At 38.7% G+C, this 16,575-nt stretch overlaps 1 protein-coding gene and 1 pseudogene across 5 annotated transcripts in view; both read right to left on the minus strand.

The window, feature by feature from the left end:
• Window positions 1-457: 457 nt before the first annotated feature.
• Window positions 458-16,575, minus strand: part of GRAMD1C (GRAM domain containing 1C) — a 117,603-nt gene continuing 101,485 nt past the window's right edge. For all 5 annotated transcript variants that reach the window (XM_033211229.1, XM_033211227.1, XM_033211228.1 and 2 more), the window contains 7 exons: window positions 13,934-14,076; window positions 13,062-13,165; window positions 11,216-11,392; window positions 9,521-9,578; window positions 7,601-7,711; window positions 7,254-7,359; window positions 458-2,228 (listed from right to left, as the gene is read on the minus strand). In XM_033211229.1, coding sequence (XP_033067120.1) covers window positions 2,148-2,228; window positions 7,254-7,359; window positions 7,601-7,711; window positions 9,521-9,578; window positions 11,216-11,392; window positions 13,062-13,165; window positions 13,934-14,076 — 780 coding nt within the window. In that variant the 3' untranslated portion in view covers window positions 458-2,147. The remainder of the gene's footprint in view (window positions 2,229-7,253; window positions 7,360-7,600; window positions 7,712-9,520; window positions 9,579-11,215; window positions 11,393-13,061; window positions 13,166-13,933; window positions 14,077-16,575) is intronic.
• On the minus strand, window positions 15,922-16,469 carry LOC117083500 (annotated as a pseudogene).

A 16,575-nucleotide genomic window follows, 5' to 3' on the forward strand; every position in this document is an offset into this window, starting at 1 on the left:
CCTCCGGAGCCCAGGGGTGCGGGCGAGGTACGGAGACGGAAATACGGGAAACCCGGGAACCCGGAGGATTTCCGAACTACGTGAGACCGTGGAGCGGCCAGCCTTCATTCAGACGCCGGCAACAGGCGGTGGGGGAGCTCGCCACCGCAAAATGTTATCCAAGTACCTCCCCCAATTTCGCTGACCTTCTCTTAAAGGCCCATCACTGCCGCCGGATCTGTTCATTTAGCAACCTGTTCGTTTTCATGATTTCTGGCTAGTAGCCTTTACATTGGACCAGGAGGCCTCGCTAGTACTTTTGTTCCAGTCGTCTGCGTATTTGAGATGAAACTTCCCTGAGATGAGAGTCCTTTTTGGGTTTTTTTTATTGCACAAAATTTCTTTAAGGAGTGTAGGCCCATGTCCACGTTTCACTACCGCAGGCTTTGTAGTTTTCAGTAGAAAAAGAAAATACAACTCAGAAATTTTTTATTTTATTGATATTCAATTTACGTAACAGGCTCAAATTTTATTAATTGAATTCTGCATCCATACGAATTTAGTCTTAATTTAATAAAGCAACTTACTTTGGTAATCTTCCTTGAGGTATGTTATAAAATACAACTTTTAAAGAAACATCACAAAAATATTGTCGATCATTTTTGTAACTTTAACAGAGAAATCTTCAAGTTTATAATCCACTCATTCTTGCTTACAGCCAGACACTACATAAATCCTTACCAAAACAAAACGAACCCAGGTAGGCTCACTGATACCCCTAGGTATGCTTAGTTGGAATTCACCCAGAGAAACCCATTTTCCCTCTAACGGAGTCAATACTTTCATTGTCTACAGGCATCTCAAAAATTACTATAATAATGCCATGTGGCTTTGGGGACTCTGGGGAAAAATGAAACATTTAATTAAAGGCAATAGTTGTTCAAACAGTAAGAATGTAGATACATTATATCTATATACATATATGTATATAGATATATATGTATTTTTTCCCCAGAGAAAGGGCTCAAGAGACAAAACAGTAATACACTTCAACTTTCCCTAACTCTTGAAAAAATATCTGATTTTAAGTCAGTTTACAAAGTTCTTATTTTAATGAGCCACTTGTATGGAGACACATGCATAAAAACTTTTTATGAAAGAGCCAAAGCTTGTATCTGAGTGACAGCTTCAGAGTCAGTACACTTGTAATGGGACATACGTGCCCCAGAGGTTTTATTGAAGCGCTAAAGTTTATGTCTGGCTTATAACTTACCAACCAAAATAAGTCACACACATACATAAAGAAGGAAGCCATACATGGTTACTGAAAGTACACAAATTATTTTCAACCAGATGGGTCGCTTCCACCAGGAAAGACTGCTAAGCTGAAGCCAATCTTTGTTCAAGTAGGCATTCGATCTGTCACTGAATGCCCAGATTTTAACATAACCTTCTGGTTTTTAAAACTCAGAGGACGGTTCTTCCTTTTGGTATCCTACGTGAGGAGGCAAGATAATCCCACCTCTGATAGTTACCTTAAGAAAAAACAACTATTTCTTTCATAAAGATACAACATGGCAGAAGATCCTTTCTGATAATCATCATCAACATGCAGATTCAAAAAGTTTGACTATTAAATTTGCATGCTAAATAAATGAAGACATTATAATATTTACAGTACACAAACCTGGAAATGTTATATGTCTGAAAACAGGACCTTTAAAATCAGTAATGACATAGAGGTTTCTTCTTATATTGTCCTCTTTATCCTCTTGGTCTTATCTCAGTTATGAAAGCAGCCTATTGGACATGTACTGATTCTGTGCTAACAAAGCATCAGACTTCACTGTAGAAATGAGACCATACCACTCAGTTCAGGATGTGTCATTTTCTTTTTTTATCAGAGAAATTCAGTTCTCCAATATACTTCATGGTTCACTGAAGAAATTCACAGCTTAAAAATATCTATAAGAAGTGAAAGATGGATTCTTAAGGCCAGCAGGAACTAATTATCAAATAAATGTTACTGAAAGAAATGTTCATATTAGAAATCTCAATAATGAAAAAACATAGAAATGTTCTATGCCAAAATCCTTCATTCGTCTGGTTTTCTTCCAGGTATTTTCTTTTAGTTCCAAGTATCTCTGCGGTTTCAGTCCTTCAGATCACTAGCTTTCAACAGCCATGCCAGTCTTATTCTTACTTAGTAGATCGAACATTTTCTGAAGCATAATGAGTGAGCTCTTCAGCTGTAAACAAAATTAATTTTTAAAATCAGATTAATTTTTCTAATCAGATTTGAAAATTTCTATTTTTTATGCCCAAAATTTACAGTGACACTTAATATAGTTTTGTTTATACCAATGCACAAATAAAACATTAAATACAAAATACCTGATTCTTTGGGGTATCAGTATGATTGCTACAGAGTTCTTCCCATTTGCTGGAGTATTGTACTTCTTCCTGCTACTACATAGTCTACCTCCCAATAGGTCCGTTCATCAAATTAAGCGTAGTGACAGACTTGTTTTCCTAAACGGTTTCTGAAGTTGCAGTGGTGTCCTCACTATCCCCTAAACAACTCAAGTTTCGCTTCAGTGCCTTTGCACGCTCTTACCCTCATGTTCTTCACCTATCTAAAACTTACTCATATTCACACTCTTCATGTAGTTTCCCCCAGTCATTCTGCCTCTAAACTCCCAAAGCATTATCCTTACTACTTAACACTTTGACACTGAATTTTGTAATTTTGGTCGTTAACAATACACCTGGACAGCTCATTTCTCTAAGAAAATTGTATGCAACTCAAGAGCAGGCATTATGTCGTGCTCTTTTTTTGTTTTGTATTCATTCATTCAACAAATATTTGTTGTTTGCCTATTACATGTTGGGCAGTGTTCTAAAGCACTGGATATACAATGGAGAACCAAATAGGCACTGTCCTGTCCTTCATGGAGCTTACAGACTAGTCAGGGATCCAGAACTATTAATAAAACAAATAATCACATACATAAATATATACTTAGATATTTTATGAAGTTTTTGACTTGAGCAACTGGTGGATAGCAGCATCATTTTCTGAAATGAGACCCACTAAAGAATTAGGTTTTGGATTAGAGGAAAATTGACTTACATTTTGGACATAATCAGTTTGGGAATCCTGTCAGTTATACAGGTGAAGATGCCAAGTAGGCAAGTGACTGTATGAGTCTAGAGCTCAGGTTGAGGTGAGAGATATGTACTTGGGAGTTGCTGCTATCTGAACATTTGTATCCTCTTCAAAATTCATGTTCAAACTGAATCCCCAATGCAACAGCATGAAGAGACGCGGCCTCTGGAAGGTGATTAGCTCATGAGGGCTCTTATGAATGGATTAGTGCTCTTATAAAAGAGCTTCAGGGAACTAAACAGTCCGCTCTTTTGTCCTTCAGTCCCCTCTGCCAGTTGGCCACCAAACATGCCAGAACCTTAATCTTGGACTCCTCAGCCTCCAGAACTGTGAGCAATAAATTTCTGTTCTTTATAAATTATCCAGTCTCCAGGATTTTGTTATAGCAGCACAAATGGACTAAGACAGGAGTCATTGGAACGTGTGGTTAAAGTTAGGGGTGTGAATAAGATCACCTAAAGGGAGAGTAATAGAGAAGGGAAGAGAACCTAACACAGAGCCCTGGAGCATTTGGGCCAGGAAGAAGTCAGGCAGAGGAGATGTTTTTATTTTTTATTTTTTTTATTTTTTGGAGACGGAGTCTTGCTCTGTCGCCCAGGCTGGAGTGCGGTGGTGTGATCTCAGCTCACTGCAACCTCCGCCTCCTGGGTTCAAGCAATTCTCCTGCCTCAGCCTCCCGAGTGGCTGGGACTACAGGTGCCCGCCACCACCCCCAGCTAATTTTTTGTATTTTAGTAGAGATGGGGTTTCACCAAGTTGCCCAGGCTGGTCTCAAACTCCTAAGCTCAGGCAGTCCGCCCACCTCAATCTCCCAAAGTGCTAGGATTACAGGTGTGAGCCACTGTGCCTGGCCAAGGAGATGTTTTTAACTAGCAAAAATTAGTTTTACATTTTTCTAAGTGAAAGAAGCCGCCAATCTCAAAAGACCACATATTGTATTATTCCATTTATATAACATGTCCAGAATAGGCACACCCATAGTAATGGAAATTAGATTAGTGGGTGCCAGCGGTCAAGGGGAGTGAGGGACGGGAAGTAACTGCTAATGTGTACAGATTTTCTTGTGGGGTTATGAAAATGCTCTGGAATTAGTGATGATGGTTGCACATCCTTGTAAATAAAAACTTTTATTGTATGTGAATTATATCACAAAAAGATGTTTTTAATGGTTTTAAAGAAAGCAAGATTAGATACATATCAAGAAAGAAGTGTTTAGCTCTGTCAGACGCTGACACTGTAGGATGAAGACTGAAAAAGGGTACATTCTTTTTACAAGCCAGATGTCACTGGGGACCTTCGCTCAAGCAACATTAGTTGGGGAAAGCACAGGGGAAGAATACCAGGCAGCAGTGAGCTGAAGAGTGAATGAGTGGAATAAATACACACACTCAACTTTGCTCCCTCAAACCCCACTAATAAAGAGATTTTTAAAAAGGCATAAACCTGTAAGGGCAAGGAGAACGGAAAAGGAGACAACAGTAATGCAACTTTGGAAACTGGAAAGCAGACGGATGACTTGGCAGACCTAGAAACGCTGAATCGAAAAAGTAAAAGTAGGGAATGCTGAGAACCAACAAAATTAACCCCAAATAATCCTCAAAAGGCTCACGTGTTAATGACCAGGAATCTCTGGAAGCAAGAATAAAGAAGGATTGCTTGAAACTTTTGGCATCTGACCTTTCTTACTACCTAGGCAGAAGTCTGGAATTTTACTTTCTGTGCAGGATAAAACAGAGGGTCTCTGGTTGCCTGGCTTGAGGGACACTAAGGCATTGTTAAGGATAGCAGTACATACCAGAAACAAGGGTAATACATGAAAAAATATATACTGAATCCTGGGACCATCCTTTCTGCCTTTCCTTCCCCTATCCCTCTTCTGCTCAGCTCCTAAAATGCTGCAGCCAGCCCTAAATCCACCAGGTGGGAGACTGGAGGAGTCTTCTCTGTGGAAACTGACCCAAAGATGCTGATACTAGGATTTCTCAGCCAAGAGCCCAGCCAGATCTACAGAGAACTTTGGGGTATACCAGCCCAATCCATATGTTAAGAGCTTCAGATCCACACAAGAAGATAACCAAGGGCTACCAAACACTAAAATTCTCTAGCCTTAAAGACAGAAATTAAAATGGGGGGAAGATCTTGATGGAAAATGAGTAGGCCAGAAGAAAATTTAAAAAATTTAACTATCAGTAATATCTTCAGAGAGATAAAGATATTGTAGCCATTTAAAAAAAAATTGCAGCGGGGAGCAGTGGCTCATGCCTGCAATCCGAACCCTTTGGGAGGCCAAGGCAGGCAGGTCTGTTGAGCCCAGGAGTTTGAGACCAGCCTGGGCAACATGGCAAAACCTTGTCTCTATAAAAACTGCAAAAATTAGCTGGGCATGGTGGCTCACACCTGAAGTTCCAGCTACGGGAGGGTGAGATGGGAGGTTTCCTTGAGCCCGGGAGGTCAAGGCTGCAGTGAGCCATGTTCATGCCACTGCACTCCAGCTGGGTGACACAGTAAGACTCTATCTAAAAAAAAAAAAAAAAAAAATGGCGGGGCACGGTGCCTCATGCCTTTAACCCCAACACTTTGGGAGGCCAAAGTGGGTGGATCACCTGAAGTCAGGAGCTCAAGACCAGCCTGGCCAACATGGCACAACCCCGTCTCTACTAAAAATACAAAAATTAGCCAGGCCTGGTGGCATGTGCCTGTAATCCCAGCTACTCAGGAGGCTGAGGCAGGAGAATCGCTTGAACCTGGGAGGCAGAGGTTGTGGTGAGCTGAGACTGTGCCACTGCACTCCAGACTGGGCGACAGAGCGAGATTCTGTCTAAAAAAAAAAAATTGCAACACCACAAAGAAAAGAAATCATTCAGAAAATTAATAGCTCTTTGAAATTGAAAATTTGTTAGCAAAAACTGAAAAACTCAATAGAAGAATTTGAAGATAAAATTGATAAAATAGCCCAGAAGTAGAACAAAAAGACTAAGAGATGGAAAGAAAAGGTAAGAATATTACACAATCCATCCGACGGAAGGCTGACATCCGAATAACAGGAGTTGTAGAAGGTCAGGAGAGAGAAAATGAGGGGCGGAAATAATCAACTATATGACTCAGGAAAACTTCCAGAATTATAGGCATAAGTTTCCAGATTAAAGAATCAAGAGTGTTATTAGCCTCAGAATTCTCAATAGCAATACTGGAACCAAAAGATAATGGAGCAGTGCCTTCAAAGTTCTAGCCAAACCATTTATAAGCAAGAGAAAAAGTAGAATGAAAAATTTTCAGTTAGGTGAACTCTTAAAATATTTACCTACAAATTATCTTTCTCAGGAAGCTACTGTTGGATGTGCTCCATTAAAAGGAGGAAGGAAACTAAGAAAGGAAAACACAGGATACAGGAAACAGAAGACACACATAGACAATAGGAACCCCAGGATGATAGCTATGCACCAGGCATAGAAGGCTACTGGACCTGACTGGAGCCATCAGAAGGCCTCATCAGTGGAGTATGTATGTGAATAAAGATTCTGAGAGATTTATAAACAGAAAATTGGGGGATTAAATGTCTGTAAATATTAGTAAAAAAAAAATGGCAATAGTAGTAAAAATACTAGTAAGATAATTATGGCACATTTATATAGTTGAATCTTCTGCAACTGTTAAGGGGTAGTGCTTTATATACTGAGATGGAAGTATCTCCAAGATATGTGGTTAATAGATAAAAGTAAAATAATGGACAGGGTATATAATAGCTACCATTCCTATAAAAAGAGCTTAATATTACACATCGAATTTTATTTAGAAGGATCAATAAAAATGAAGTAGATATATACACGCTGATATGGAAACATCTTCAGAATATATTACTAATTGAAAAAAGAGGATATACAACAGTGTATATTGTATACCCCCATTTTGTAAATAAATAAATAAACAAAAGTGACTACACAGTAAACATAATACCCTTGCCTAATAGAGACTGGCAGGGGTAGTTGGCTCTAGCAGGGAGATTTTTTCAAACAACAGTAGGGCAAATATTCTCTCATACACAGAAGAGCAACTGATTCATACTGGGACGAAGGTACTAAGTATTGTGATGTATCAAGTTGCCTACCTGTTCAAGCATCACTATGGAGTCTCGGAGCACTCCCTTTAAACGATGGGCCTGATCTTTATTCTTCTGAATATTTTCTGCTCTTGACACCATATCAGAGGCTAAACTGAAAGAAAAATACCATCTTCAAAATGTGGAGAATAGCTTCTGATCTTTTTTCATTTCCAGAAATCATCAGAGCCCCAAAAATTTGCAAACAAAACACAAAATTAAACAAACAAAAAACAGGCCATTTGTGGCTACAGGATAGTTAGCAGACCACAATCTCAAACTGAAATTAATTTTTCTGCAACTAAAGAATTACTGAAATAATATGGTGAATACAGGTCAGGGGGAAAAAGACTTACTTTAAAGATTTCTCTTCTTGGAAGCGGAGACGGTAAAAGGACTGAGCAGCATGTTCTATCTTTGACAGCTTCAGAAACAGTGTCACATTCAACAAAACTAATAACAACACACTAGGCAGAGCAAATTATATCTGTTAATCCACACTTTTCCAGACCTAAAGCATTGCTAATGCAGAATATACATGCAAAAGCTTCAAAAATGTATATTGTCTGCACTGTTTTCTAGTTATTATTATTTTAATCAATTATCCCTATTATATGAAATAATTACTTTTAAGTATTAAGTGGAGGTTGAGGGAAAAGATGGAAGGTAATTAGAGAGACAATACAAGTCCTCGAAGAATCCTGACTCACAGGTTTGGGGTATCTGTGACATCTCTCCCATCTGCTAGGAATCCTAGTCAGTGTTGATGTGAGACCACCAGCTTTGAAATCTACTAGATAAGCTTTTAGGATCTATTTTTGGGTGCCTTTGGCTTAGGCAATTACACACCCATAATGCTGCCTTTCAGAAAAGGAACTGAAGATCAATATGTAGCTCATCTCAGGTAGAGCATGATGTATCTCTTATTCCCAGTGGAAGTCAGCAAAAAAAAAAAAAAAAAAAAAAAAAAATTACCATTCAGCAAAAATTATTCTAGTTCCTCTTGGACAAAGGAAGTATCAAGTCCCAAATATACATTAATGCTGTCCTATATAAAATGTTACATGCTAAATGAACTTACTGTAGTCCCAAATATACATTAATGCTGTCCTATATAAAATGTTACATGCTAAATGAACTTACTGTATTGGTTTTCACAGCAGCCTTTCAAGTAAATGGTTACATACATTTTATATATATATATGCAAATATATAGGTGGCATCATATCTCTCTACTTTTTCTATTAAAATATTAACTTAACCTTATTCACTTTTACTCATCAAGAAGATTTATTTTAAAAAACTTAAGATAGTAGCAGGAAAATCCAATCTTTGAAATTATTATGGCATTGAAATAGTATACAGATTAATATTCCAACTTTTGAGTAAACATTTTCTGTAAAGTAATGCAAAAGAACACCGATAATATTTGCTATTCAGAACTGTCATAAAAAACTGATTTAAGCAGAATATAAAAATCTTCCATAAAGCCCAAAGGAACAACAAACATCTTCTATGTTCTGAAATCTATAATTAGAAAAAAAAACCCAGCTAATATTGAAGCTCCAATCCAAAAAATTATCACCTTCAATATATCACTAAGTCAGAACCAATTCAATTAAATCTAACAGAATGCCTCAAGATTCATATAGAGCCACGTAGATATTAGTATTCTAAATATGACTGGCTGAGTGGATTCCTATAGAATACCCTGGGATTCAGACATTGTCCGAGTATTTTTTAACAGGTAATGCTCATATCACTTGCATCAGAATAACCTGGGGTGTATGTTTTAAAATACTGATTCCTGATGCCTACTCAAGAACCACTGAATCAATCTCTGAGACAGGGGTCAAGAAATCAGCATTTTAGCAAGCACCCAAGTGATTCTTAGGCCCAGCAGAGTTACTTAAGAACCATTTGTCCAACCAAACAGAGGAAAATAGTATTATTGGGACTTCCCCAGCATGTATATATCAATATTCCCTTTAAATTTAGGGAACTCCCCATAAAAACCTATGATGGTAGAAATTAATCAGATTAGCTAAAAAATAAAAACATTCATTGAATGAGTACTTTGTATTTCCTCAAATTTAACAACTCTTAAAATCATATAGCTAAAAATCTGAAATCTATAAAATTGCTATTTTTATAGGCCAGCAGTAGTCAAATAGTGGTCATTTCTACACAATAATATACAAATACATTCCAATTCTTTTGGAAACTAAAGATAAATGCTGACACAAGCAAAATAAGCATTCACAACAAATACTTACAAAATACTCATCACCACAATAAGAGTGACGTTATAGTTTTCCATGTCCTTTTTCTTTCCTGTAGATCACAAGAAAAAGGCTGCATTAGAATGAGAATTGTGATTACAACTCATCCAATTTATTTATTTATTTATTTTTGAGACAGAGTTTCACTCTTGTTTCCCAGGTTGGAGTGCAATGGCACGATCTCAGCTCACTGCAACCTCTGCCTCCCGGGTTCAATCGATTTTCCTGCCTGAGCCTCCTGAGTAGCTGGGATTACAGGTGCGCGTCACCGTGCTCAGCTAATTTTGGTATTTTTAGTAGAGATGGGGTTTCTCCATGTTGGTCAGGCTGGTCTCGAACTCCCAACCTCAAGTGATCCGCCCACCTCGGCCTTTCAAACTGCTGGGATTACAGGTGTGAGACACCACACCTGGCCCTCAACTGACAGAAATTTCATACTCATTTGAAAAGAACTGAAAAAGAAATTTTAAAAGTTATTTGTAAAGACAAAGTGATTTAGGGTAAATTCCCTGCACCCCTTTTTAAATTTCTGACATCCTGAGTAATATGAAACAAATCTACAAAGAGAAAAGTTACAGCACTCCTTAAATTTGGCCTATACTGCAAATTACTCTAAAATTAAATAAGCAATTCAATACAACATGCTTGATAACTAAGTAGCTAATAATCAATAAGCAAATATCTCTCCAAATAATATTTGAACTGGGCTTACAGTAAATGCTTCCCTCATTAAAAAACAAAACAAAATAAAACATTATCGCTTATTCATTGTTACCCAAACTGTTAAATTCCAAAATTAAACAGCCATTAATCTTAAATAGTGGATAAACATAGTCACACTAAGCTACAAGCCTCAAAGGAAGATCTGATAATGTAAGAGGATGAGAAGTTATGACAGTTTTATACCTCCAAGAGGAAGAGAATAACAGTTATTAAAAGTAAGATGTGTTCAAAATTGAGAATGAAGATAATGAAAGTCCAATTTTATCTTTGCAGTTTTGCTGGGCTGGCCCTGACGGTATATAAGGATTAAGAGAGCAGTACACTCAAACATGGAAATTGAGTATCTATAAATGCTAGGCAGCAAATAAATGAGCAAAGTGGTTCAGAAGTTGGCAGAGTGGTGATTGTGGTGGGGGCTGTGGCAAGCTGGGGGGCACACAATCTAACAGGGCAGCTACTACTATGCTCCAACCAACTGCTGCCATGAAGGGATTTCAGTGCTGGGCTGTCAGATCTGAGTTTTTATATAAAAAGGTCCAATTTTAGCCAGGTGTGGTGGTGCACACCTGTAATCTCAGCTACTCAGGAAGCTGAGGCAGGAGGTTCACTTGAGTCCAGGAGCTCGAGGTTACACTGAGCCATGATTGTGCCACTTACACAGCATGGGCAACAAAACGAGACCCTATCTGGAAAAAATAGATAAAATTTAAAAAAAAAATTAATGTCCAATTTTTAAAATGATACATGGGCCAAATAAAATATATTGGTTATATGCTTGCCATTTTGCAACTGCTCCTTTATACTTATATATTAGTTATCTTTAAGGAAATCAGAGTTTGATAAACATTATCAAAAAAGAAGGGAAGAAACGGAGACCTCCTGACATATCTTACAAACAAGAGGCACATTCTGCTTCCTACAACTAAAGTACAAATCTTTCATCTCTGTTTACCAGGTGACAACTACCTGTAATATCCCCTTTGGCACCTAAGCCCACATGTCCAGAGGAATGCTGAGAAGAAAGTTTAGGAACTGTTTCTGCTGTTCGGTTGAACGCTCGCCTTCTCCTTCGTAGGCCAGTAAGTCCTCCAGGGTCTTCAATGGCCTGATTTAATATAGATTCTTCAATTAACAAATCTGATTCTAAGAAAAAAAAAAACAAAACAATCTTTAGATAGTGGGGAAAGCTCCTCAACTTTAAGATACTGGTTTTTGCTGGTTATTTTTGATAATTTTCTTTAACGAATTCCTTAGGTTCTTATGGCCTAGATTTAAATTTTACACTTAATGAAAAGCTTTAGAGAGTACAATGACCCCATAATGAGGTTTCATTATTCCAGGAAGAATGTGTATTAATAAATGATGAGATCATCAGAGCAAATCTGCCATGTGCTATGTTATTAATACATATTAATGTAATGATTTCAGTTATGGAAACAACAGGCCACCCACTTACACTGGATCATTAGAAAGATTTCAAAGACAGATTATGGTACTTCTCAACCTTACAGGAAGGAGTAGCATATACTAGTTCTAATTTTCAACAAGGGTTTGCAAGAAAGGAAGCACTAGCAAAGAAAATCTGTAAACAACCTAAAAACCTCATTTTTATCATTTTCAACCTTTTCCTCTGCCATAATTTTTTATTAGAAACTTATTCGGGGCCAAACTAATTTTTGAGTTTCATTTTTCTCTGCTCCTGATGAAGAATTTAATAGTGAAATAGACAAGGAAGAAAGGCAAGGAAAACTATCAGCTAACTAGATGATAAGCCTTAAATTACCTTGAGTTGACTGACCACCAGCTTTTCTTCAACTAAACTTAAATTATGCTCATATGTGTGTGTGTGTGTATATATATATATTTCTCCCATGTATATGTTAAGAAATATCCAAAGAGAACCACTGTATCGTTTTCTCCAGTCAGTCTCTAGTGCCCACCTCCACCAAATCCACAGATGTATGTACTACCATTGCCAAGTGGGCCTGTATAAGCCCAGGAAAGCTGCATCTGATAAGGAAGGTGGCCCTGAGGACTCCCCAGAGGTTAGACAGCACAGGTGTATATCTACGAGCAGGTTATGCAGTCAGCCTCCTTGGCTCCTTACAGAGGTAAAGGGGTATGAGAGCTCTTAACTGTGTGATCTTGATAAAAGTCACTAAACCTCCCTGTGTTTCAATTTCCTTTTTTAATAAAATGAAAAATAATAATTGTACCTTGTTGTTCTGAGTATGAAATGAGTTAATATTTGTAAAGCACATAGAACTTTATTATATATGTCTGGAATATAATAAGCATTATGTCAGTGTTTGTTCGGCCGGGCACGGTGGTGCCTCACTAATCCCAGCACTTTGGGAGGCCAAGGCGGGCAGATCATGAGGTCAGGAGTTCGAGACCAGCCTGACCAACATGGTGAAACCCCGTCTCTACTAATAATACAAAAATTAGCCAGGCATGGTGGCATGTGCCTGTAGTTCCAGCTACTCGGAGGCTGAGGCAGGAGAATTCCTTGAACTCAGGAGGCAGATGTTGCAGTGAGCCAAGATCACGCCACTGCACTCCAGCCTGGGTGACAAAGCAAGATTCCATCTCAAAAAAAAATTAAAAATAAAAAAAAGTGTTTGACCAATGAAAATTAAAAGCTTTGAAATTCCCTAAGTGGCAGAAAAAGTGGAACAGTGGGAACCACTGTAGTGGGAGTCGTTCCAACATCATTGACCAGTTTCCTGTTACGAATCCAAATGAAGAATCAATCCATTTTGTTAATAAAGCCCATCTTTACAAAAACAGATAAATAAAAAAATTTACAAACCAAGCTGTTTGAAATAGTCCTCCAAAGAACTCCAGGAATTCTTTTCAATTAAAGATTTGACAAGACCCCATGGCTGTTTTCTATATTTCACATCTGTGGAAACTCTAGTAGAATGAGAAGGAAAGAATATTTATTTAAAGAGCAGACTTTAGTTATATTTGTGCTACAATTAAATGTAAGATTGTATTCAGTGGAAAGCCAAAAAGATTCAAAGTCATTAATATCATAAAACAAAATGCGTTCATTGGTAACTTTTATTTTTAAAAAATCAATGTGTGCCGCTAATAATTTCATCAAATTTTCCTTCTAAGTACTTGCCATTTTACTTATTTCCTTTCTCTAGCCCTAAATTTTATTTATCTAAATAGCAATAAAGGCTCAAAATAAATACTAAATTTTCTAAATTCCTTGTATAAAAAATCTCTAGTGGTCATACACTAGGTGAAAGTAACTACATTAACCAGACTAGGCCAAGTCTATCACTCTCTGTAATGCAGACATTTCTCATTTCCCACTGCAGCAAAGCCAATTACTGCTCACTGAGCACTCCCACAAAACTCCCAGCCCCTTTGCCATTAAACAAGGTCACATGACTGGTTCTGGTCAATAGATTGTATACACAATTCTACAGCTTTCTCTTCCTGTGGCAACTGAAACGACACATATTCTGGATCACGTAGCTCCGGATGTCAAAGCGTTCACCAAGCAGGGACCTTAGGTGAGACGCCCCACTCCTCTGCTGACCACTGTTGGAAATGTAATTTGAGCAAGAAATAAAACTGTTGTGCAAAGCTACTACTAAGAATTCAGGATGAATAAATTACCAGGATATAATCTAGCCTATCCTAACATACTCATTTACAGCAGCTCACCTTAGCCTGCACTTCTGTTTTGAAGATCGGATGATACAGTATCTGTTCACGGTATAGAAGTAATCATGGTAGGGGACATCATGTGTCAGTACTTCTGAATCTACCAAATAAAATCGTGCTTCCCGACTTTCTTTATACAGTGTCTGCCAAAATAAGATAAAAAATGTTTGTATGTATATGGTTAATATATGAATCTTCTTGCCAATTTAGAACACGTATACTAGGATTCCTTCTCAAAACTTAGAAAAGACATGAGAAACCTATATACAAAGCTAGAAGAGCCTACGTGCTGACTCTGTTGTCTATAAGTTGAGAAAAAGAGGGCCGGGTTTGGTGGCTCATGCCTGTAATCCCAGCACTTTGGGTGGCCGAGGTGGGAGGATCGCTTAAGGTCAGGAATTCGAGACCAGCCTGGCCAATATAAAAACACCCAACCTCTAAAAAAAAACCTAAAAAATAAAAAATTAGGCCAGATGCAGTGGCTCATGCCTGTAATCCTAGCACTTTGGGAAGCTGATGTGCGCAGATCACTTGTGGCCAGGAGTTCAAGACCAGCCTGGCCAACATGGCAAAACTCCGTCTCTCCTAAAAATACAAAAATTGGCCAGGTGTGGTGGCACATGCCTGTAATCCCAGCTACTCAGGGGGAGGCTGAGGCAGAAGAATCACTTGAACCCAAGAGGTGAGGTTGCAGTGAGCAAGATCACCTCACTGTGCTCCAGCCTGCGAGACACAGCAAGACTGTCTCCAAAAAAAAAAAGAAAGAAAGAAAAAAGAAAAGAAAAAGGAAAAAATTAGCTGGGCTTGGTGGCACACACCTGTAGTCCCAGCTACTTGGGAGAATGAGGTGGGAAGATCATTTGAGCCCAGGAGTTGGAGGCTGCAGTGAACTATGATTGCACCACTACACTCCAGCCTGAGCGACAGAGTGAAACCATGTCTCTTAAAGAGAGAAAGGGACTTACAGAAATCGTATTTGCTGCCCCTGTGTCATTTATTTCATTATCAAATTGTTTTTTTCTTTTAGGCTTGAGGACAAACCATATAATCTCTTACGTGTATTATAAGTTACAGAGTTTTAAGTGTTCCTATTAGGCGAACAATTCAAAAATCAGTTGAATGAAGTAAAGATTCCACCTCAAAATTAATCCAAGTTCAACAAAACCACCCTTCACCAAAAAAGTCAAGGAGGGTAGTAACCAAACAAAACACTGCTTTTCCTAAACAGGATTTAAATGGTCACAGGCCAAACCTTTCTCATTGTAACCATACCTTTTCTACCTATCCTTTAAGGGGTGGCAGGGGAAGGGTTCCAAAGTTTTCAAAGACTCCCCAATACCAAAATACCAGACTTTTCTTATGTTTGATAATCTTTTAAGAATTGTTTAAAGGTATAGAAATATGTTCTTTTTAATGATAATGGACAAAACTACAAGAGCACAACTAGTTCAGATGTTAAGAGATGTTTTCAGACCACTTGCAAATCAGATACTTCAACACAAATTGGCTAAACACACACTCCACTGTAAGACACTGCCACTCTGGTCACAGATAAAGAGCATTAAATACCTCGTACAGTATTCAATTTCAAAAACTCAGTCTCTTCCCATGTGTCAAAGCAGCCATCTAGTTATTTGGCCCCTAACTCTTGCAACAATTCTGTAAACCAGATTTCAGTAGTGTTCCTTTTTTTTTTTTTTTTCTGAGACAGGGTCTAGCTCTGTTGCCCAGGCTGGAGTGCAGTGGCTAGAGCATCGCTCACTGTAATCTCAAATTCCCAGGCTCAAGTGATCCTCCTGCCTCAGCCTCCCGAGTAGGTGGGACTACAGGCACACACCATCATGCCTGGTTAATTTTATTTTTTGTAAAGACAAAGTGTCACTGTGTTGTGCAGTCTGATCTCAAACTCGTGGTCTCAAGTGATCCTCCCACCTGGGCCTCTTGAAGTGCTCGTATTCCAGGGATGAGCCACCACAACTGGCCTGGTATTCTTTTTTTTTTTTTTTTTCACAGTTCTTGAAACTTTAAAGTCCCTCAAAAACTGTTCATTATACAGGTGAATTTTGATAGTCATGATGGGCTTATCAGTAGGATTTCTGGTAGCGAGCACAGGCACCAGGGCCTCCAAACTTTTTGGACTCACAGCGACCGGGATCAGCTACCAGCAGGGTCTGGTCATACTGGATGAGGATGTCTTTGATCTCCTTCTTGGAAGCCTCATCCACATATTTCTGGTAATAGGCCACCAGGGTTTTGGAGATGGACTGAGGGATAGCATAAATCTGGGCCACGTGCCCACCACCCTTCACATGGACACGGATGTCCACATCAGCAAATCGCTCCTTGCCGAGAAGCAGAACTGGCTCCAGCAGCTTGTATTGTAGCGTGCGCGGCTCAATCATCTCCAGGGGCCTCCCGTTCACATTGATGAGAACATTGCCGCGTTTGCAGTGCGCCACAGCTGTGGCTGTCTTCTTGCCTACGAAGACTGCACCGACTGCAGTGGGCCCTTGGATGGCATGGCTACGAGCCTGAACTAGAGAACCTAACCGCGCCACGCTGCAACCGGAAAAAAGTGGTATTCTTTTTAAAAAAATATTTTCTTTGGGAGGCTGAGGCAGGCAGATCATGAGGTCAGGAGT

Source organism: Trachypithecus francoisi, unplaced genomic scaffold (assembly GCF_009764315.1).
Source record: "Trachypithecus francoisi isolate TF-2019V2 unplaced genomic scaffold, Tfra_2.0 Lachesis_group0, whole genome shotgun sequence".
Taxonomy (NCBI): Eukaryota; Metazoa; Chordata; class Mammalia; order Primates; family Cercopithecidae; genus Trachypithecus; species Trachypithecus francoisi.